This window comes from Centruroides vittatus, unplaced genomic scaffold (genome assembly GCF_030686945.1).
Source record: "Centruroides vittatus isolate TY-2023 unplaced genomic scaffold, ASM3068694v2 contig_888, whole genome shotgun sequence".
In the NCBI taxonomy this organism is placed as follows: Eukaryota; Metazoa; Arthropoda; class Arachnida; order Scorpiones; family Buthidae; genus Centruroides; species Centruroides vittatus.
Window position 1 is genome coordinate 423,286 of NW_027122579.1, and position 24,205 is coordinate 447,490.

Below are 24,205 nucleotides of genomic sequence, written 5' to 3' on the forward strand. Positions count from 1 at the left end.
AGCTTTATATTATAATTTTGGGGCGTAGTTACAGAAGCTCGCACTGGGCGCATAAAAGACTAGTTACAACGCTGTCTACCGGACAAATCAGCGGATGAAAAACTGTTGATTCAGTCCAAGCAACTAAGATAAAACGAAAACTCGAATAATTGTGGGAAGAAAACTCGAGGATCAAGCTTTCTTACCACAATTAAATCTACAGGCGGAAAGAAACCAAAAAAATGAAATCTCTTCGGAAATTTCCTTTCTTTTCGAAAGAAAATATCCTTAATTTTACGCCCCTTACCAGAACAAATGGGGTATGGTTACAAAATTAGTGAAAATACCAAACGATATGGAGAAACAAAAGACTTTGGACCAGGGCTGTCGGAGTCGGAAAAAGTATGTCGATCCCGACTCCGACTCCCGCATTTTAAATTTACTTTATTATTATTTTTTTTAAATTTAATTTAAATGAAAGAAAATTTATCATACATTTATTAATTTATTAATTTTTAAAAATCTTTTTATATTTTGTTATAATTCATTTATTTTAAATACAAAATGCACCAATTTAATTTATTAAATATGTATTGTTCTTTGTAGTATTTGTGTTTAGTAGTTAAATTATTTTGACCCAATTGAATATGAATATTTTAAAATCATTCCTTTATTATCCCCGCTCTAAATAAGTACTCTATTTTTCTGAATGAGCCAGACTAATTAATCAGAGTACATATTTTTCTTTTCTGAACAATGGACTGAAGTAGCTAGATCTCACATTTTTTAGATGGACTAACTCTTTTGGAAGGGTGAAATTGAAGTACAAATGCTGTCGAATATATGTAGATGTAGAATTTTATCTGCCCCTTTCTCCTCTTATTAAATATTTGTTAAAAATTAATTTTTTTATACAAATAAATACTAATGTAAGTTAAATATTAAAAATACTAACTATAAAAGTATTTGGGTAAATGCCCGGGGCTCCTTTAGAGTTAAGCGTAGGGTACTTCCCCTATGAGCACCTCTGCCTCCCATAAAATGACTTGGTATTTAATTGTGCCGGAGTCGAATGTTTTTTACCGACTCCGCAGCCCTGCTTTGGACGCTAAAAATGCTAAAGAACATGAGATTAGAGATACTCAATCCACAGATGATATAATAAAGAAAACGTATACAAAATTTGTGTATACGACAGCCAATCCTGTAACAAGACAGAAGAAAAAAGTAAGAAACCAATAGCACGCCGATGGCCATTTTCGTTAGGAAAACAGCCCTTTTTTTATTTTTTTTTAACTCTTTCCGCCCTGTGGGCACTAAGAGGGCCTCTTTTAGTAAGCCCATTATGGGTTCGGCCAGGCCCACAATGGGGCGACCGGGTGGTGAGGGACGGGGCCCGACATATCCGAACGGACCACCCCCGAAAAATTCCTGGGGATTATTCGACCCGTTCGGATTCGATCCCGGGTCCCCCAGAGCTGTAGACTGCCACCTTGACCGCTCGGCCATCCGGCCGTCAGGAAAACAGCCCTAGTAACTCATTAAATAATAACGGCAATCCAGAATATAAATCCCGACTAAAAGACTGGGCCGATAGCTATATTTATATACGAGTATTGTTTTACCGGTTTGGAATTGAGGCCATTTTAACAGCATGCACCATAATCTACATTATAAAAATATTTATTAGTTTCTGCAAACGGCGATTAGAGACGTGGCTATGCAATGTTACGTTGGCATAATTCGACCAAGAAACACCGAAAAATTAGCACAGACAGACTTCGATGCACAAAAAACAAGGTCCTGGTCGCGATAATCATGACTCTTATCTTTACATAAATAATTTGCATAAAAATACGCAAACAGAACCCATGTTTTCAGAAAAGCTCAAGACCAAGCTAGAATTTGACACACGGATGGAAATGGGAGAACTTCCATTTCAAACCTTCATTTGAGGAAAGGAGAGGAAGGAATGGAATCTGAAATGGAACAACTACTTACAACTTCAGAGAAAACATCCAAATTGAAAATGAAACAACACAAACGCTTCTTTTCGTTCATAAAAAGAAACAAGAACAAAACCTGACAAAGTCCGATATAATCCTCTGCTAACTTGTGATTACTTCAACAATTCCATAGATGAGTCGCCATCCTCTTCCACCGATTTTCTAGAATCGAAACGCGTGAATGACTGTAAATTAATGTCGTTAGGAGCAGTTTCTGCAAAGAGAACGTCATTGCTGAAAGAACTTTATAATGTTTCGAGCAAAATGGACAGAGATGGCGTTTTCCAGGAAAATCCTTTTTTAAGAAACTGAAATTTCACCGTAATAGATAAAAGTTCTAATACATCTGAACCTAAAACAGATCGAGGTGTCCCATCGTAAAAATATTTATTTCAAGAGGACCAAGATTTCCAAGCAACCGATTCATTTTTAGAGTCATAATCGGAATATTGAAGGGTTTCTCTCCTCTAATAAATAAAAGACTCTTATTCCACTTTAGTTATTTCTTTGTGTATATTTATTATTTAAAAATAAACACTACAGTAAAACCCCGCTTAACGCAGAGGATGCGTTCCTAGACAACAAAGCCCTAAGCGAAACAATGTTAAACGGGGTCATTTTAACATAGAGTAAATAGGGATAGGGGAGACGGCCGGATGGCCGAGCGGTAAAGATGGCAGTCTACCGCTCTGGGGGACCCGGGATCGAATCCGAACGGGTCGAATAATCCCCAGGAATTTTTCGGGGGTGGTCCGTTCGGATATGTCGGCCCCCGTCCCTCACCACCCGGCCGCCCCATTGTGGGCCTGGCCGAACCCATAATGGGCTTACTAAAAGAGCCCTCTTAGTGCCCACAGGGCGGAAAGAGTTTAAAAAAAAAAGGGATAGGGGAACACGCGACCAAAAATAAACAAATTTTACTTTAATTTTAAGTTATTTTTATATTAATTTCTATAATAATACATGTTAAATAACACATAAACATATGCACACAGAAATGTAAAGTTCATTTTTTGTGACAAAGGTTCTGGCTCTTCTGAAATTCTTGTTTTTTGCGATAAAGTCGTCTAGTGGCATTTGTCGCATTCTTTTTCTTTCCTTAAGCAAATGTCGGTAGCAGAAGATCGCATCCAAAACGCCTCGTTTTGCTTTTGCACTTCTTTCGAAATCCTGATAATATTCTACAGTTTGATCAATGATTTCGGTTATGGTTACCAAACTTTTACTAAGGAAATCTGTAGCAAGTTCTTTGGGTTCTTCGTTTTCAGAATCTCTATTTTCCACTTCTACACGAATCCCTTGTTCTACCAGTCTTGAAGGTCGCCGTTGATAAGGCTCTCACCAGAAACCTGCTGTAACTCTTCAATATCTTGCTCGTCTACATTTCCTAATCCTGTGTATTGATTAGGTTGACGTTGGTCAACCTAACAATAGGCTCTTCTCGTTGAGAATTCTTGGATACATTCACCCATAACTTCTTCCCCACTCCGTTCACGCATTTATCAGTTAATTCTTGCCAAGAGAAATCGATATTGCCTACGGCATCCATGATGTTATATTTTTTCCAAAATTGCACCAAACAAGCATAGATTTAACACGGATGAAGGATGAAATGATGTTTCGATTCTCATTATTTATGATTTCATGATTTCGGTATCGACAGACGGGTAGCCCAGTCCGTAAAGGCGCCAGGCTGCCGCTTTAGGAAACTGCGGTATAAAAATTTTTATATTTTTATACAAGTGTGTTTTTAGAACGAAAGGGAAGCATACTTTTTAATCTTTTGTTCTGAATAGATACTCATATCAAAATTAAACGTTTTCATGATTATTTTTAAAAAATTTAGTATGAAGTATTATTGAATTAGATTGATGGAAGAAAGCAAAGGGACACATCAGCGAACTGTAAAAAGAGAGTGTCTCTCGGAATGACATTCTATAGGAAACTGTCCTATCTGAACACCTTCCAGAGAACGCCACGTGACTATTCCATTAGTTAGTCGAAAACTCGAAATCAATCCGGAACCAACGTATAGTGGCTTTATTTTGTGGGCTTTTTTTTTTTTGTTTGTTCTATCCGCCCTGTGGACACTAAGATGGCGTCGGCCAGGCTCACAATGGGGCGACCGGGTGGTGAAGGACGGTCTCGACGTACCTGGACAGACCTCCCCCGAAAAGTTCCTGGGGATTTATCGACTCATCCGAATTCGAATCCGGGTCCTCCAGAGCGGTAGACTGCCACCTTGACTGCTCTGCCATCCGGCCGTCAAAATTTTATACTGTATCATTATATGTAACGTCGTGTTAAGAATCAAAATCTTTCAAAAAAAGTTATAAGTACTTTACAAATTTATGTATAAATAATTTTTTAACTGGAAAACCATTAATTTTATCTAAATTTTAAATTAAAATATATTTCATAAATTTACAAATAATAACTCAACTATTCATATTATAAATTTACGTAACAATGACATTTTATTAATTACAAGTAAATTTTATTTTGAATAATTTTTAATTAATTACATAAAAATAACGACGTATAATTTAATTTTGTTTTTTAAAATGAATAGTAAATTCATATTGCGTCGCCTGGTGTAAATTTTATGCACTATTTTAACACGTGATTGTCCTGTTCAGACATATTGGAGATTCCTGCCATTTTCGTTCAGGTATAGAAGTTTTATGTAATTTTCATCCACTTTAATCTTGATTATTGTAATAACGTATTACCTAAAAGTTTAATTTTAAAGTATATAGATTCTTACGAATTGTTCGTGGAGTATATATTTATTATCCATTTATTGTCAAAAGCACGTTTTGATATTTTATAAATGACTACAGTATTGAGATAAATCGCTTTGTTTATTAAGCCATCGTGTTTATAACGTTGAATTTTAATTTATAGGATGGTTCTCAAGTACGAAATGTGTGTTGGCCTTAATAAAGGCCACAAAGTTACAAAGAACATCACAAAGCCAAGACCTTCTAGAAGGAAAGGTGTAAGTACAAATATAGTTGTTGGTGTGACATTTAAATATAAATATCAAGTTCTTTTGAAATTGAATGGTTTGGAAAGATTTTTGTTAATTCTTTATGCAGATGTTAAGCAAACATACTCGTTTCATTCGAGATATAGTAAGAGAAGTATGCGGCTTTGCTCCTTATGAAAAACGTGCCATGGAATTGTTGAGAGTTTCCAAGGACAAAAGAGCATTGAAATTCATCAAGAAAAGGGTTAGTTTTTATTTAAATTTATCATCAATGTAGTGTTCAATCTTCAAATATTTATTTGATGATAGTTTAGTGATAAGCAACCTTTTCTGCCTATGGACTGCAAGGGAACTTTTCAGGCTTTTGATGGGCAGCATGTATTTTTATATATTTTTATACTCCATAAGTATAAAATATATAAAAATGAGTTGGTAATGTTGATCTCAGCACCATCTATTTACTTTTTAACTAATTTTTAAAAATTAACTATATTTAAGGTTAATGTTACCCTGGATATCAAGATGGCGGCTCGTCTTCGATTCCAGAAAAACAGAAGCAAGAAAACAGTGGGGACGCACGTTCTGACCTAATCTAATCTATTCTAATAAATTACCATAATTATTAGAATAGGTTAGGTTAGGTTAGGTTAGGTTAGGTTAGAACGTGCGTCCCCACTGTTTTCTTTCTTTAGATTGCTGGGATCGGAGACGAGCTGCCATCTCGATACCTAGGATAACATTAACCATATTTAAAATACATCATTTTTTATTTATTCATGTTTAGAATCAAAAAGTTATTTTAATAGTAATGAAAGGATTTCTGCTTTTCATCAAATTAGTAATCTAATATTTTCCAATTTAACTGCATATTCCCCTGAAAAGTCTAACTTAACCTTTCCTATATAACCTTTATATCATGAAATGATAAAAAGTTTTTCCAAAGCATGAATCAAACAATCCTACTTGAGTAATGAAAAAACTGGACAGTTCAAGAATCAATCCACACTGGAAGTAAATGTTTTAAACTCATCACACCATTAGTGTCCTAATTGTTTTATAATTTTACAATTGGATTTATAATTACACACAAATTATATTAAAAAAATGAAATACAGACAATAATCTATAATGAGGTTATTATTTAGGCAGAAGCATCTCATTCCATTGCATGGGGAAATTGGCAGACAACCACGTGAGAGAACATTGTTTAAGATGTTTATCTGGCTGGATGGCTGAAGCAGTTAAAGTGTTAGCCTATTGCTTGGACCAGGAATCGAATCCAGGCAGGCCAAGAAGAAACTTTTTATGGGTAATCTGCCCTCATTATTTGGCCACCCCATTATAAACCTAGCCAACCCAAATGGTCCTGGAGGAAAATCCATCTTAGGGCACATAGGATGGAAAGAGTCCAAACTAAAAAAAATTGTAGTTTGATCTTCATATTTCAACATGGTAGTATGGTATGATGTGATTGGGGTTCATTTTTGGTGTTCTAAATTTTGTTCATTGTTCACATTCAGTAATTGAAATTATAACAATAGAAAACAAACATTTTTACATGCATATCTATGAAAACATAACTGTAGAGTTAGTATAATATTTACATTAAGGGATTACACAGGTTTTTTCTTATTTTATTTTCAAAAAAAGGCATATTTAATAGACATTTGCAAAACAGAATTTTTTCAGGCGACCCTGCATATAAAGTGCTATAAACAAAAAATCACAGGACTACTTACCGACTGTGCCCTGTTTGAAATGCTTTTTCTTAAGCATGTTGTTGTAAAGCTGCACGATGGATGTGCACAAAGCATGTCATGTGATCTGTCTTCATCATTCAGTCATGTGACTATGTCTCTAATGCATTTCCAGACAACTTATTCTTTTTGCACAATATTTTGCAGGCATCACGTGATAGAGCAACGACGTCTTATTACTAACACGCAATTACCTCTTTTGTGATTTCAAACAGCCTGCGGACAACAGTTTGATAAACTTTGCTTTAGTTAAGATTTGACGACAATTGATTTTTCGAGAGTAACTCCATAAAAACAACAAATAAAATAATAAATAATCAAATTACTTTAAAATTCAGATTAAATACTTATAACTATTAATTTATCTAAATTTACAAATGTATTTGTTTTATATAACTAATCTCCTTAATTTTTAAAATGAAGAGTAATATAATTAATGTATATGTAAGATGTTTGACCAGTACCATAAAAAGACTTTTCTGTTTGGAAATAAAGTGTTTTTATTTCAAACAATAGAAGAAACGTGTTAGAGCTGAGATTATCAATGATGAATTATGTCATTTGAGTAGTTTAATTTCATTTCAGTATACAGTAGACTTTCATAATTTTTTTACCTATGAGAGACAATAGCTGAGTAGCTCAAGTCCAACAAAAAAGCAGAAACAAATGAAATTTTTTTTTTATTTCAATGAATGCACAACTGTAACTTTTGTTTGTATTTCTTGTTGATTTAACATTATTTTGTGTCATATGGTGTTAATAATAATTTAAACATTTTTTTTTTTTTGTTCTATAGCACCCAGAAATGATACCTTTTGAATCAAACTACAGTAATACCTTGGTTTTTGTTGACTTCAGTTATTGTTGGTTTCGCGGTTTTTGTTGGTTTTTTTTCGCAAAAAATTTGTCTCGGATTTCGTCGGTGTGCTCAAGTGACCTCGCTGCTAATTTTGCTAAAACAAAGGGCGACCCACGCGTTTTCTGGCACAATGTGGTATTATTTCTCGTTGTGTGAACATTACCCCACGACGACCCACCGTTGGCCAACGGTTCCGTTCCCTGAACACTGGGAATTTGGTTGTGGGTTCGCGCTTCGCCAGAGCGGGCTGGTCACTTGAAGTTTTTCGGGTTTTCACCACGTCTGTAACGCCTGAATAGGGGTCAGTTACCCTTAAATGGATTTTCCAGAAGGCATTATTTCCCTCGATACGACCATCATAAATGCATACAACTACTATTTCATGACAATTATGTCACACTTTACCACGGGGTGATATAGGCTGGAAGCTCATGTCCAACTACGAGACAAGACATTACCTTGCGTGTCTAGCCAAACAATTCCATTGCTTTCATCTTAATGCTAATTATCTTATCCTTAATCTTAATGCTTTTATCTTTATGCTAATTAGTCTTTTATGTTAATTTCTTATTGTTTTTAGTATGTAACGCTATATTAATTCTCTATAAAATGTGTTTTTGGTATGTATTTTGGAGTGTTTAGAATGAATTAATTGGATTTACATTGATTCATACAGGAATAATTGCCTTGGTTTTTGTCGGTTTCGGATTTTGCCGATTGTTTTTGGAAGGATTATCGACGAAAACCGAGGTATCACTGTATTTAAGGTTGTCTCTTTGAGTTTGAATTAATGCGAGCCTACTGTAATATATTCAAAATCATTATTAAACAAGTAATATAAAAAAAAATTTTTTTAAAGTCAATTCCTACTTAGGTCAACAAAGAAAAATTTTATTCTAGTTACTTTTTATTAAATAATTACAATTAATATAAATATGTATATACATATGCTAAATATCTTATATAAGAGAAATTTTTTTCTCCCATATAAAACTAAAATTAATTAAATTTAATTAATGAATTAATATTTGAAAAAAAACTATTAATATCAAGTGTTATCCACTACAAGTTTAAAAATATGTATTTGAACTTGAGTGGATGAATAAAAAGTATTTTATTAACAATTGAAAATTTGAACAAGATATATAAATATATATAGGGAGAGTGTAAACTAATAGTAGGAATTTAATAATACAAGACTAAAGTTAAATTTGAAGCAGTAGGCTTCATTAGAGAAAAATGTATATAATGTTAAAAATTTAATAATACTTCCTATTTTAGAAATTAGCTTTTTTTTTTTTTTTTTTTTTTAAGAGTAACTTTCTAGAAAAGTTATAAGGCTGCTATACTTATTCAAGTAAATTCTAACATTTTACTGTTTTTAAGACTTATTTGAGTGTGTTTATTGACAATCAATCAACTGACCCACAACAACCTTTGAGTACCCAGTAATACCCAGTTTACAAGCGGGTGATTAATTTTTACGCAAGACACTCAATCTTTCATTCCGAATTTACACCATGACTAAAATAGTCGAGTAAAATGTAATTTAAATTTTGAAGATTTGTCATTATGAATGCATATTTAAAAATTTTATAATGAAACTAGATCTCCAGCATAAAACTTTTACTACGCAAATGTTTTTGTTAAATTTAAACATTAAGAATCCGATCAGATATCTGAAGTTGTGATAAATTTATTTATTGTGCACATTATGACCACAATATATTAATACAGGGGGAAATTTTAATACATTTTTTATGTTGTATGAAAATTTGTATTCTAATATAAATGAATTTAAAATATATATTGTATTTTTATGAAATGAAAAAGCTTTATTTGTATTTTTAAAATTCAATTCTATTTTTTCCATAGCTGGGCACTCATCTACGTGCAAAGAGGAAGAGGGATGAACTTTCTAATGTTCTGACTGCTCAGAGAAAAGCTGCTGCTCATAGAGAGAAGGAGGGCAAATAAAAAAAAAAATATTGTATTATTATTAAAAATAAATATTTGAGTAATTAAAATTCTCTTCAATGAAATATGACAGTAGTTTTGATATATTTATAGATTTAATCCATGTCATATTCTAGTACAGTACAGTAATATAAAAATGTTTTTCTTTGCTGAAAAGATACAATAATATGTTATAATGCTTTCCACAATGCAATACAGTTATTGATGTCATACTTAACACTCAGTACAAATTACTAACATAGATTATAGTACACAATATTTATAATGTTTATCATCAATAACATAGTTTGGTATTTCATTCAGAAATATGAAACTATCTTAGAAATTCTGTTTATTAATTTATGCAGATATTTAAAAGAGAAACCGCACTAAACATGTTTTGAAGCTGGAAAGTAGTTTTGTACAATTTATTAACTAGAGTTTTGAAAGAGAACAAAGTTTAATTTTTTTTATTTTTAAAACTAATCAAGAATATCTTCTCAAATTCTATATAAAGTCATGAAATTGAATTCCATTGGCAGGTAGCTGAGAAAGTAAACACATGTCTGATGTTTTGATTGATAACTGACATTTTTCAAGGATGGTCTTAATTAGAATATTACAGCCCCATTGTCTATCCCTTTCATTAAAAGTTTACCAAATTTGCAGACATGTTAAAACTTATGGCCTTACAGACAAAGATCAAGAGTTAAGGTAGTTTCATATTGGCAGCTTTGTGAGAATGGAAAAGAGAAGTGTCTCTCATCATTTTCTTGTAAGCATTCAAAAGAATGAAAGAGCTTTTTGCAACTATTTCAAAAAAGCTCTCATTGAAATTGCAAGTACTGTATCAAAAGTACATGTGCTTTTGGTACTTGCAATTTAAAGTAAAGCTTTAAGTGTGACCCTTCCTGAGTCCTAAATTTCTTTAAAAATGAATGCATGCACAAGGAGGGAGAATGGAAAATAGTATAGTCCTATAAAGAAATTAAGATGACCCCAAAGTATTTGATAAGTTTTAGATAGATAGATGTAAATATTTAAATAAAATTTAAATATATGGATTTTGTTTAATTATGATTGCAGTTAATCATTTATATATTGAAGATAATTCTGTTCTAGTTCTAACCATTTCAATTTTTTTGGTCCCCACATTGAAGGATGCAAAGGATTATGATCTATCAACTAAAAACTGAAACTGTCAAGTATGTCACTAGTAATGTATAGTGTTGCATATCAAACCTATTTAGTGTTTTCTCTTTGACTTTTACAACATATGAATGGGCCTTTAAAGTTACAAGGTAATCAGTTACCATTCACTTTACTTTTGGTGTATGAAATGCTTATTAGTTGACTTTGGATTCTTAATATGTAAGTTATAAATACAGGCATTAGTGCCAATGAGCAGGAAAAATTTAAAATTAATTCTGTAGGATAGTTTTTGAGTTTAACTATTTTTTGATAAATATTCTATAAAATGTCTGACTTTTAGACAATACATGAAAGTAACATTTTATACTTTGTTTAGATAATTATGGAATTTCAAGCATTTTATAAAGTGCCTCAGGAAAAATATATAATAAAGTATTTAGAAAAAAAAGATATTTCTTTCTGGACTATGCATACAAATGAGTCCAAATCCTTCTGTCCTTTCACACACTTTGTAGAAGCAATAACAAATCTACAGCAAAACAGACCTTTTATTTGAGGCTACGTGTCTGCCATCAAATGTAAATAAGTTAAAAAGTCCTCTAGCGGTGGCTAACACAATTATAAAATTAATAATTAAATTAAATTAATGGCAAATTTTTAATGTAATATAATAAAGTAGTTTGAAATATGATTTGTGCAGTTTTGTTTTATATTTCCAAAAAATAATATGTTTATTACAGTAAAAATTATTTTTATAATTAAGAAATACCAAACAATATTAAAAACAACAGATATTTTTTTTTTTTTCTTTTCCGTTCTTTGTTTTTAAGTCCTCTAGCGGTGCCTTTATTGAAATGGTTAGAACTAGAACAGAATATTCAGTAGCATGTTCATAAAAGCTAAATTGTGTTAAATACTTCAGTAACACAACTAATTACTATGCATTATATAAACTCATTTATTGCAGCAAGAAAGAGTTTTTTGTAATTCAAAGTGCCAAAGTATTTGGATTCTGCCATCTAATTTTTCATCTAGTCACTTCACAACTTGTCCAGTATTTGTATATTGCTGAGTGCTGATGACCTGAGATACTTCCATATCCATCAGTACATCTGACATTGAATATTTTACAAAATGTATTGTGATCTTGTATATAGTTACTTTAGAATGTCTTGCTTAGTACCTGATAAAAGCCATCACTTATACTGTGTGTTTGTGTGTGGGAGACATCACTGCAAAATGTAAGCGTAGTTTTTATTAACCTCGTATGGAAACAAACTATAGCCCCTTGTTCTAAGAGAACTTATCAAAGATTTTTTATTTATTCCAAATTTACTTTTTAATCTTGTCAGAAACTGAAAGCTTTATTTTTAAAACAGAGAAGACAACACAGACTCTAAATCCCTCTTCACTCCCATCAGCAAAATTCTTGCAAACATGGACATTGTTAAAAAACAACTGATGAAACTTATCAGACACAACTTGCAACACTTGAGTAAGTTATTTCATTATGTTTATATATCATTTAATAATCTGCAATTAACCTGCCATTATAAAAAAGTAATTTAAAGTAAATAATTTAACTGTCCTGTGGGCTCTAAGAAAACCTTTTTAGCAAGCCCATTAAGGATTTGGCCAGGCCCTCAATGAAGCAGCTGGGTGACAACAGATGGGCCCAACGTGTCTGGATGAACCAATCCCCAAAAAGTTCCGGGGTTTTTCAACACTGTCACCCAGAGTAGTAGGCTGCCAACTTAACTGCTAAGCTATCATTTTAGTGTTATTACAACTATCTTATTCTAAGTAATTTATTATTTTGAATCTGTGAAGTTTCAATACTAATGCCAAACTTCACATAGCTGTTTTATTTTTAATTATAACTTACTTCAGATATGAATAATAATGCGTATTAACTTCGTAAAAAGTTTTATATTTCAATCTGAGAGATAATCTTGTCAAAACTGTTCTTTATCCTAAGTTAAAAGGATGATAATTATAATTTTAAAATTTAACATTCTGTAATAATTATTTCAGTGAATTTAATTTACACAAACTTTGTGCAGAAAGTAAAAATTCTACTACATACATTTATCATTATTAAGAATGGAAGAAAAAGTAATTTTAATGCTAAATATTTAGAATGATTTACAAAATATTGTATATTGACTTCAATTCTTTTTTATTTTAAATAAATAAAACTCAAGCACTTCTTAAACAAGAGTGTAGCTGCAGTATGCACATTGGTTGCGACCAACTGTAGCATCTGTAGTGAAATTTATTGAATGAAGTCTTAACCACTAAGATGAACTAATGTGTGTTAACACACAATAATAAAAATAGGAAATAAGCTGTTAGTTATGCATAAATTTTGATTTGAATAAAACAATCTAAACATATACATATAAACTTCTTTCCAGTGTTCAAATTCTGTAGAATAAGCATTAAAAATGACTAGTCTCGAATATTTACAAATTCAAGTGTATTGCTTATGTTAATTTTAAATGAATATATTCGTGATGATTAATTTTTAGTTAAATGTATTATTTTTATCATTTTCAGAGCTAAATTGATATTCCTCTAATGTTAGTTCTAATTCAAGTTCAGAAATAAGATGATCCGTAATAAGTGATGAAAAATAAACGTTTTGTTACAGTTGTTTTCACGACATGAAATTCTTGAATTCTTACTTGTAATTTTTTTTTTTCTAGAAAAAGAGAGCACTCTCTTTTATAGGAACTGTTTGCTGCATTTTTTATGTCTTTTCAAACTATATGAAAACAAAATTATAGTGAAATTTGTGATAAAAGATTAAGTTTTTCCTTAAAAACCAGGTTGTTTTTCTGTGATCATTTGATGACTTTTTTTAAATGAACAATAGTTTTTTATTTTTTGTAAACTGGATATTGCATTCCAAACATGCAGTGATTTTTCACATCTCATTTCTTTCAAATTGTATTAAAATGGTTTAAGTAAAAAGTATTAAAAGAGTAATATATATATATATATATAGTTTGTTGGTATTTAATCATAATATAATTTTTTCATAAGTTTAAAATTATAGCATAAATTTTGATTTGAATAAAACAAAACGTAACTTCTTTCCTAATATTTTGTTATATGTTAACATGTGTTAATTCATTTTACTGGTTACAACTTCACTTGATAAATTTCACTATAGTCAGAGTATGCACATTGGTTGCAACCAGTGGTGATATTTGAAATATTTAACAAAGGGTTTGCTAGCAGAAAATTTTTCCCTGACAATCACTGACAAACGAAATGGAAGTTTTGGCTAGAAATAAATACAATATTAGATATATCGCAAGAAAAGGTAATCAGTGGCATATTTGGAACGTAACAAGCCCTGGATACGGAAGAAGGAACGTAACGACCAGGTAACTATAGTATATTAGTGCCGTCGCCTTTTTTTTTTTAAGGCAGAGAAATTTTTCACCCCAAATCGCACTACTCATAGTAGACAGATGTCATCATCTCTCATAATATAATATCCTTTTTATTTCGCTGTCCATAGCCCAACATGTCTTCCACAGCCATCTTGTATTATCTCACGCACGTGAGATTGTGGGATCTCTCTTATGACTGGATCCAGTTTCAAGAACTCTCTTGAATCGATTGTGATTAAACCTCGTTTCGGTCGAGAGAGATCGCACCAAGACATAGTCCTTGCTCACAATCTAGATTGAAATGCTCCGTGCAAATGGGGTATAAAGCTCTAGTTTAGTAGTATTACAGAGTATAATACGTATATTTTAATATATTTAAAAAAAAAAACAAAACCACTGAGAAATGTTCCGTGTGTTTAACAAGATTCAGGAAACTGAAAATTTTAACAATGGGTTCGGCCAAACCTGTGCGAACCCGCCGAATATCACCACTGGTTGCAACTAACTAAATGCTTGTCTTTTTAATACTCATTTCATCTCTACGAATTTTCTTTTATTGGATATATCTGATTTTCAATATGCATAATAATCAATGATCTGTTACAGTGAATGATCCAGAAGTCCTTCAACAAACCATTATACAAATGCATATTAATAACATGCATGAGCAAAACCAAAACAACAAAACTTGTACCAAATTAAAAGAAAAAAAAAACACCCAGTTTACTATTGCACATTCTTGGCACCATAAATAGCTTGTTATGTTGAACAGCTTCTGGACTTCTGGATCATCCAGTATTTAACTTAATGTTAAGAAAAGAATTATACAAGAAACAGTTTTAAGTTTCAATAATTTTATTCCAAGATATATATCTAGATTGACGATGATAACAAATAACCTTCAAGGATCATAAATCTAAATTTATGTCAAATGAATATTTATCATGACAATATCAAATTTTTCATGCAACAAAAGGCATAATTTGATACTCAATGATTATGTACTGTACAACAAATAAATGGTAATTAAAATTTCTTTTTAATGGCACAGAAATGTACATTTCAATTTAGGACTAAATGGTCTGTTAAAAAAATGACTAGATGTTGTACTTATGTCAAAATTTAAAGCAAAATTTTGTTTGAGTACAGTTAAGCCACTATATACATTTCTTGAGGGATTTGGCATTTTATTAATTGTTGAAAAACTTTAAATGTATTTTAATGCCAAACCATTCAATATCAGATATAAAGAATATTTGCATAGAATAAATAAGTCTGTACAGATCATAAAACAAAATTTTTACATTTACAAGAAGTCAAAGGCTGAATTCTTAACTTTCATAACAATGCTAGAGAATGACATTAATACTCTTACTGATTACGTCTGATGATTCGATAAATTTAACTTAACGAATCAATTTTCTAGTAAGTTATATTTCTTAGTTTTTAAACAATTTTAAGCACCATTTAAATTTCTTTTTTAAATATACAATATATCAAAGATTAATAGTCTATACAAGATGCTTAAAGTAAATTTAAGCATTAACAATAATTAGATATAATTTATACTTGAAGTTTTATAAAACAAAAGTATCTTAAACTAAAAATGAAGATTAATAGATTTTTTTTTCCCTACTAGAACGTAAATAGATAGATATCGACGCTAGGATTATTAGTTTAAAAGGCTGAATTGGATTTATAGTTAATAACAACGTATTATTCTAGTTAACAGTTTAGGAAAGTCATTAACTTGTATATGAATTGATGATATTGTTCACAAAATACAAAAATTTATTTTGAAACTTCATCATCATTAAATATTTCTAAAATTTAAGAGTATCTTAAGAAATTAATGGTGTTAAAAAAAGAGATTTGAAATTTTTATTGAACTACTGACATTTTATCTGAAATTCTAGAATTCTGGGATTGTTTTATTGCTTCTTTACAATCCACTGTTTTAGTTAACATAGACATATTAAGACAGACAAACTTATATAAATATTCTAACTATATCAGTAGAAAAATATTTTTTTGGAATGATCTTTGATGCTAACAAATCTCGGCAGACTAACGCAATCTGATCTATGCTAGAAACTAGTAGTAAAATGGCATAAGTAATTATTTTGATTGTAAGATGAAACATTCTTTATGTCTAATTCTATGATTTATAGTATTAAAAATTAAATAAAAACAACTTTGAGAGAAAGTTTAAAATTAATGTTTTGAATGTTCTGCAATGAAACTAATTTGATTATCTAGTGAAACTCCTTTGACTGCCCTAGATCTATGGCACAGCTTGGAATGACAGATGCTTATGGGCAGTGTTATCACTGGACAAACCAACAATCTTTTTGCAATATCACTTGTACAATTTGTTCCAGGCCATTTGAGTATTTCTTCTTTGTTACATCACAGTCTTTGTTACATCTTCATTTTTTTCAGACAATTTATCAGTTTTCACAAACACGAGGAAACTATTTTCAATTGGCTTTTCTACGTCGCTTTCTTTCAGTTTCAGTGACAAGACTAACACTTGGCTTAAGATCTCTATATTCAATCTGTATATAAAAATAATAATAATACAGTTAATTAAAAAACCAGTAATATAAATCCAACTATTTTTGATCAATCTGATAATCTTATTTAAACACATTAATCAATTGTTTATATTTTAGCAATAGTTTCTAATCTACATTATTAGTGAATAATTTTATCAAATGTTTTCTTTAAAAAATCTTGTAAGTGTAAAATTATTCGAGAGATATATTAAAACAAACTAAAATATAGGATTGATTACATAAATTTAACTATTATAAATTTAAAAAATACTCTTACCATATCTAAACAGAGAGCTGTAAATTTTATAAGAAAATTATTTGTAATAACTACATTATGCTAAGATCTTAAATATTTAGGAAGTTTAGATCTGAAAATATATCTGGAATTATGGAATATTTGTTTGAATAATTCTTTCCTAGTATAGAGAAAGTATTTTAATTTTGTTAATAGTTATTTTATAGATATGAACAATATGTAATAATAAATGTCATTAAAGACTTATAAAGTTTGGCAATTAAATTTGAGGAATCAAGTCCATTACAAACATTGAAAAGTATACAAAAGTGTGACATTCAACAGGTTCCTGATACTTTTCTCTGTCAACTCACTTATAGATCAGATTTTATATTAAGCAGATTGTTTCAGTGCAATTGATGGAGTAAAGTGCAAACTTTTGTTACAAGTTGAGTAAAAGTGCAATTGAAACTTACGAATTGATCAAAAAAGATAAAAGCACACAAGCAATAGTGAGTGAATGATTGAGATTTTAGAATAACTATTACCATGAAAATGATAAACATTATAATAATAATGAAATAATGAAGAAGAAAATCATTTACAAGACATATGTTTTGCAAGATCAGAAAATGAATAAGGAGGTTTCCAACCATTTATCTTTTAATTAACCAAAAAATGAGATGATTTTTGCTACAAGATTACTGATTAATTTTTTTTCTAAAGAAGATATTAATTACAATTTTAAATTATTAATCTTGTTCCTGATTTATTTCCACAAATTAAAACCAAAACTAAGACAATTTGATGAAAATGGATAGCAGTTGCCTGTTAAATTCTGCATTTTTGTTGACTGCTATTGATCCACTTCTACAGCAGAATTAGTGATAACATTTATAGTTTTTCATTAAGCAGATCATATGAATTAACTTTCTCATTGAAAAAGCAGAAAAATAGGTTAAACAAGAAATTAAGAATTATACTATAAATCTTTTATCCTTTGTTATAAAATAAGTGTTGCAGAAATCAGTTGAATGTTCTTGTTAAGATTTGATAATTGGAAGCTGTGTAATTACTACAGATATGATTTTTTCACCAGAAGAAATCTTATCCTGTTAGGGCTAACATATGGTATATGCTGGAAAATAAGTCTATCTCAAGATTTTCATCTCGATAGACTTATATTTTACTGTATAAGAGGCTACATGTTAGAACTCAAATGTGGATATAGTACAGGATGAAAGCATGTAGTAAGATCACTCCATTTCAGGCCACTTTTATTAAGACACTAATTATATTATCATTTAATATATTACATATATTAAATAGTATTCAGATATACCATATAAGTCAATTTCTAGTTTTGGAAATATTTTTTAAGACTTCAAACATCAACATAATTGGTAGTCTTTTTTTGTAGAAAACAAGAGAAATCTTTTTTCAGAAGGATATGAACAATAAGAATCCCAATGATTGTTAATATCATCTGAATCTGGTACAGAAAAATCACATCAAGTATATTTTGACCCATATCAGTATATTGTATTCTATCAGAATAGAAATATATATAAAAAAAAATCTGAAATTTAGAATTTGATACATTTGAGGTTTCTCTGCAACACCAGTCTGAAGTGATAATTTACAAAATAGTCATATACATAAATTATTAAATGGATTTTTTTCACTTTAACAACTTGCACAGTTTTTTATGTATACTAACCTTTTCTTCATTGTCTGGTACTCGAGAAAGGAAGTCAAGTAATTCATTGTTTGGAATGGCATTTGGATTTCTTAGTTTCTTTGTAAATTTATTAATTCCTAAATAAACAATAACATATATAATAAATTTGATACGTTTCACATTCATTTGTGCATAATTTTATATTTTATAATTCATTTTAGGAAAAGAAAATTGAATTTGTTTTATAGAATAAGAGTATTATACATAAATAAAAGAACAAATAATGAAAACTGATAAATTTTAAAATAAAAATTATGATAAATATTTTTTATTATAAATTTTAAAATAATATAACAAAATTAAGCATCATAATCATATAAAAAAAACTAATAGTTTTCAAGAGAAACCAATGTTAGAAATTATAAATTCTAGTTTTTCATTTTTATAATGCATCAGTTTACAATAAATGTCAAGAAATACATTCTCAATATATAGATTTATCTGGATTTGGCCCAGACAGTTCTGGAATAAAAAAATCTGTAATTGAACATTTGCAACAGTAATTATATTACCTGAGGTTTTTAATAAGTATAACAACAATTCATAACCCAATTTAATCAATTAACTCCAAATGATCTGCTGAATTATCAGGTTACTTATGGGCTGTGTTAATGATTAGTTACCAATTACTTTGACTAGAGGTATGTGGATATGCTGCATCTCATATTAATTTTAATAATTATAATAAATTAATTTTTAATTTAGAAATTTCTGAAAGAAAAGAATTGGTACCTGGAGCAGGATTTAAACCTGCAACTTCCACTTACCGTGCAGATGCAGTCTATGAGGTAATGCTGTGGGTGCTTAAGGCATTCCCAATTGGTATCACAAATAACCTGTATGGTTATATCTAAATTTATAAGTTCTGGAAGCAAAGATTGCATAGAAGTCTAAGTAACATAATGCATCTGCTTGGTAAATGAAAGTTGTAGGTTAGTCCCACTCTGGCCCAATTCTTTTCTTCCAGAAATTTATAAATTAAAAATTAATTTATTATAATTAATACAAGATGGCAGCATATTTGCAATCTCTAGTCAAATTAATTAGTAAGTAATTATTAACATAGTGCAAAAATAGCCCAATCATTTGGAGTTAATAGTTTCTAATAAGTATTCATATCAAGGGCACCCATAGTATTTTGGCTCAGAGAGACTGAAAAATGTGATTTAGATGACCTAACCAACTAATTGATTCACTATAATAATGCTTTTAATTTCTACCAATAGAATAAGCATCCGTAAGAACAAGTAAAAAAATCCAACTATATAACATTGAATCTTACAAATAGTACAACCTTTACATATATGGTATAAAGACCTAGAGGAACCATCTCATTGTTACGGACTGTAGTTACTTCAGTGTACAGACAAATGTTTTCTTCCATTTTCAAATGGACATCTTCAGGTTAAGTTTAAAAACAAATAACATTCAAACCTAAGTTATTCTATTTTTTAAATTGTTAATTCCATTCTGTGATTAATAGTTGTAACCTGAAGATGTCTCCCTGAAAACGGAGGAAAATGCCTGTGAATAACATGAATGTTTGAGTAAAGTGTTGGAGTTTATTTGCTGGTTTGGGTGTCAGTGTACAGTATTTATAGTTAATACCAGTTTTGGGTGTTGTTTTATTTTTTCTTGATATAAAGCATATGAAGAGTTATAACAATAACCAACTAATAATTTCAGGAAAGGAAAATTTAACATACAAAATCTCATCTAATACTTACTTAAAAAAGTTAAACTTACCCCATGCCATTACAAGATAACGAAGAGGCACGAAATAAAGAACAGTTGTGACAGATATCAGAACAAAAATTGCCAGCCACGACAGGAAAGAAACAGTGAAATTGAATGTACTGAAAAATACAAAATTCAAACTATAATTAATTAAAGAATAACATTTTGAAATAAAATAAAATTTTAATCTACGTAAGAATAATATTTTATATAATCTAACTACAACTTAATGAATCCAGAGAATACAAACTATAATTATGAATAATTCCCATTATTTTTCAAAAAATTCTGGATTTAAATTTAATATATTAAAAGGTCTTGCAAAAGTTATGCACAACATTTCCAAAAAATTGATTGTGTCAACAAGATTAGATTTTTGCTTAGCAACAGAACCCAAGTAATATTTACTAAAACAATTAATTCAATTAGTTAATAAATTTATAAATACTTGTACCGAGTAATAAATCAAATAAGCCAAGTAATAATTATTCAAGTTTAAGTAACTAATATTTATGTATTATAATGAATTTATTGATTGCAATACATAAATATAAAAAGCTGTTTATAATATAGTATATGTTTAAAATTTATTTATAGTATCACTGATTAAATCATTTTTATTTAATACAAAGCTAAAATTAGCAATATTTGCCAGATATACTCATTCACTTTTATAACAATATTTATAGTTTAATAACCACTTAAAAGGATTTTTCGGATGAATAAACCAAAATGCGGCTTTGAATCCAATATTCACCTGAGTTCAAGAATTACTCAGGTTAATCATTTAAATAAAATATCCGAGAATTAATTGTCTTGATTAACGTTCAGATATTTTATTTAAATGCATTTTGGATTGGAATTCTCACTGATTCCTCTTCAGTAAAGGTACAATCTGCAACAGAGCTTATACCAATATTTTGGACTCTTCAAAATCAATCACAGTATAATAGTAAACAGGTGATCACTGGATTCAAAGGACATTTTGGTTTATTCATCCAAAAAACCTCTTTTAAGTGGTTATAAAAGTGAATTTTTATTTATTTATATCTGTTTTTTCCAATGTAGATACAAAATTAAAAGATTCAGTAACTTACTAATCAAAAAAGCACGTAATTATCATCATCATAATTTAAATACTTAATCAATACTCGGCTAGAATGCTTTTTAATTTGAGCAGGTTGAAAATGTTTGTTGTAATTAATAAATAGATCTCAGTGAGATAAGGTGTAGTTGTGAAAGTTAATAATTTAAAAAAATACTTTTTTTTAATGAGTTTCAAACATACATTCAAAATGTGTCAAGTCAGAAAAAATTCTTTAATAGGTGAAAAATAAATGTTTTCAGAAAATTTATCATTCCATCATCAGATCTAATCAGTTTGAGCAACAGCTTAATCTTAATGTTCTAAAACAGATATTGATCCATTTAACAGAAAAACATGAATTACACTCCTTAAAATTCCTATCATAAACATTTAAATTGTCACAATAAAACACCAAAATTGAAGGTATTTTGGTGTTCTATTGTGTAATGTAGTGTCCAGTTTGAGATAAAGACAATTTACAATACTAATTAAATAAGTCAATATTAACTCATTTTACATATTATTGGTGACTTTTTTCTATTTGAAGTTATAAAGTTGTAGAATATTATTTATAATATGTAATGCAATAGAATGTTCAGTAGAAGATGACTGATAGAAAAATACGAATATATGCTTATATGTTCATATTTTTCTATCAGTCATCATCTACTGAACATTCTATTGCATTACATATTATAAATAACCATTAAGCCATTACAGTCAGTAGTAGTGTTGCCACCTGTCTAGTTTTTAATTCATTGTCCAGATTAACTATTAATTTTGTCCAGGATTTTGTAGAAATTATGAAATTATGATGAAACAAAGTACTAGCAAATATGCAAATATTTTTATAAATTTACTTTATTTTAACAGTGAAAGACTTCACAGTCTCACTGAAACTTAATTTGCCATCTTCTGCTGACATATGTTGCAACCTGTTGATCTTTTTTGTTTTTTTTTTGCTTCTCAGCTGTTTAAAGCTAAGTAATTTACTTTCTTAATTTAAGTTGCTCCTATACAAGTCTCTAACTGGTGGTTTAGAACTGGCGTGCATGTTATTCTTCGCATGGTAAAACAACATTGCACATGCATCAAACACTGTTCGAACAAACCTGACCTACTGTCTGGGTCAGCAATTTTGAAAAGGTGGCAACACTAGTCAGTAGATATGTGTAATTTTCAGTAAAAAGCAATTCACAGACTATTTCATAATTAATTTTACTTTTGCCACCATGCTGTATAGATAATTTCTTGTCTTTTCCAGTTTGCATCCATCTATTTTAGATGGCATATTTAGTTAATTGGTCCAACTCTTGATTACTGCCAGGAATCAAAACAATACTCACATTGATCCATTATGTTAAATATTTCTAAATATTTAGTATTAAAGTCCCTTACATTACAAATCTAAATCTAGTCCATTTGTGGTCAGTTAATTTTCTATGTAGAACTTCTTCCATCATTTAAGAATTTTTTAACCTATTCTATTGTGAATAACAGCAAAAGACAAAATCTTTTTTATATATACTATTTGATGTGCATTTAGTATTTTATGTTCTTTGTTTTAAGCCAGTGAGCCTTAAGAAGTTTCAATTAAATGGTATTAAGTGATTATTTAAACAAACTCTGTAGTATTCATTAATAATGCACAAGAGATATACACAATTTTTTCATTAGAATATGATTCATTAATTTTGTTTCATTAGCGATGAGTTTAAAGTATCTACAATAGGTAAAAATTTTCAGGTAGACTTTTGGTTCAATTTATTATTATTAAAGCAATTAGACAGTAATAATGTGAAATTTATTTTCTCCCATTTTTCTCTTCTCATAAAATATGCTTGGGCTACAAGTAGCAGATTAAGATATTTGTAGAGCTCTACACTACTACATTTAGGTGACTTACTACATTCTGGGCCACTTTAAAAATAATTAGGGCTACATTTTGAGGAATTCTGCTCTATTTTTTATAAAAACCTATCTATGACCTGTAAAGTTCTCATTGGACATGTGCTGTTTACCTGCAGTTTATTTATATTATTATTACAGTAATTATTATTAATTAACAAAGATAGCTTTCTGTATATAAAACCATATTTCATTTGCTTAACAAATTACATCAGTTACATAACATTTAGCATATTGTATAGAAATATGTAAATCTTGAATAATTCAAAACTCAATAATTTGAAGTTGCAATTATTTTGTCTCTTGAAATTTGAACTAATGAGGATTTCCTGAATTATTATTAACCAGAATTTTATATTCATTAAAAATTATATTATATATTAATAAATAAGTATGAATTATATTTAAAATAATAATATATTTTTTATAATGCACAAAAGTTAATGTGCAGGATTAATCTAAAATTTTTTACAATTCAAAAATGGTTTTGTTACATAAATCTTTACTGAGTGTTGAATATAAAATCATAAATAATATTTATGTACAAAACAAATTATTACTGATACTTATGTTATCAGTTAAAATTAATTATATCATACTGATGTCTAGTAATATTAAATAACAGTAAGTATCATACAGTATATTGAACATATATAAATATAAAATGAAAGAAACAGTAACATTTAACCAATAATTCCATAATTTATAAATTCTAATATACAAGAGAAATAAGATTAAAGAACTGCTATTTGATACAATTTAATGTCATTTCCTGTTATCTGTTATTTTAAAAATGTAATTATTTCAGAAGAAACAATTATGATATGAATAATC

At 29.4% G+C, this 24,205-nt stretch overlaps 2 protein-coding genes across 8 annotated transcripts in view; one reads left to right on the forward strand and one right to left on the reverse strand.

Moving 5' to 3' along the window:
- Positions 1–4,529: 4,529 nt before the first annotated feature.
- Positions 4,530–9,635, forward strand: RpL36 (ribosomal protein L36). The gene is made up of 4 exons (XM_067280662.1): positions 4,530–4,656; positions 4,893–4,986; positions 5,087–5,221; positions 9,469–9,635. Exons 2-4 carry the CDS (start codon positions 4,894–4,896, stop codon positions 9,568–9,570), a joined length of 330 nt encoding a protein of 109 aa, XP_067136763.1. The 5' UTR covers positions 4,530–4,656; position 4,893; the 3' UTR covers positions 9,571–9,635.
- A 5,307-nt stretch (positions 9,636–14,942) lies between these two features.
- LOC136983798 (multiple C2 and transmembrane domain-containing protein-like) overlaps positions 14,943–24,205 on the reverse strand; it is a 122,112-nt gene continuing 112,849 nt past the window's right edge. For all 7 annotated transcript variants that reach the window (XM_067280650.1, XM_067280651.1, XM_067280654.1 and 4 more), the window contains 3 exons: positions 20,386–20,495; positions 18,619–18,716; positions 14,943–16,663 (listed from right to left, as the gene is read on the reverse strand). In XM_067280650.1, coding sequence (XP_067136751.1) covers positions 16,586–16,663; positions 18,619–18,716; positions 20,386–20,495 — 286 coding nt within the window. In that variant the 3' untranslated portion in view covers positions 14,943–16,585. The remainder of the gene's footprint in view (positions 16,664–18,618; positions 18,717–20,385; positions 20,496–24,205) is intronic.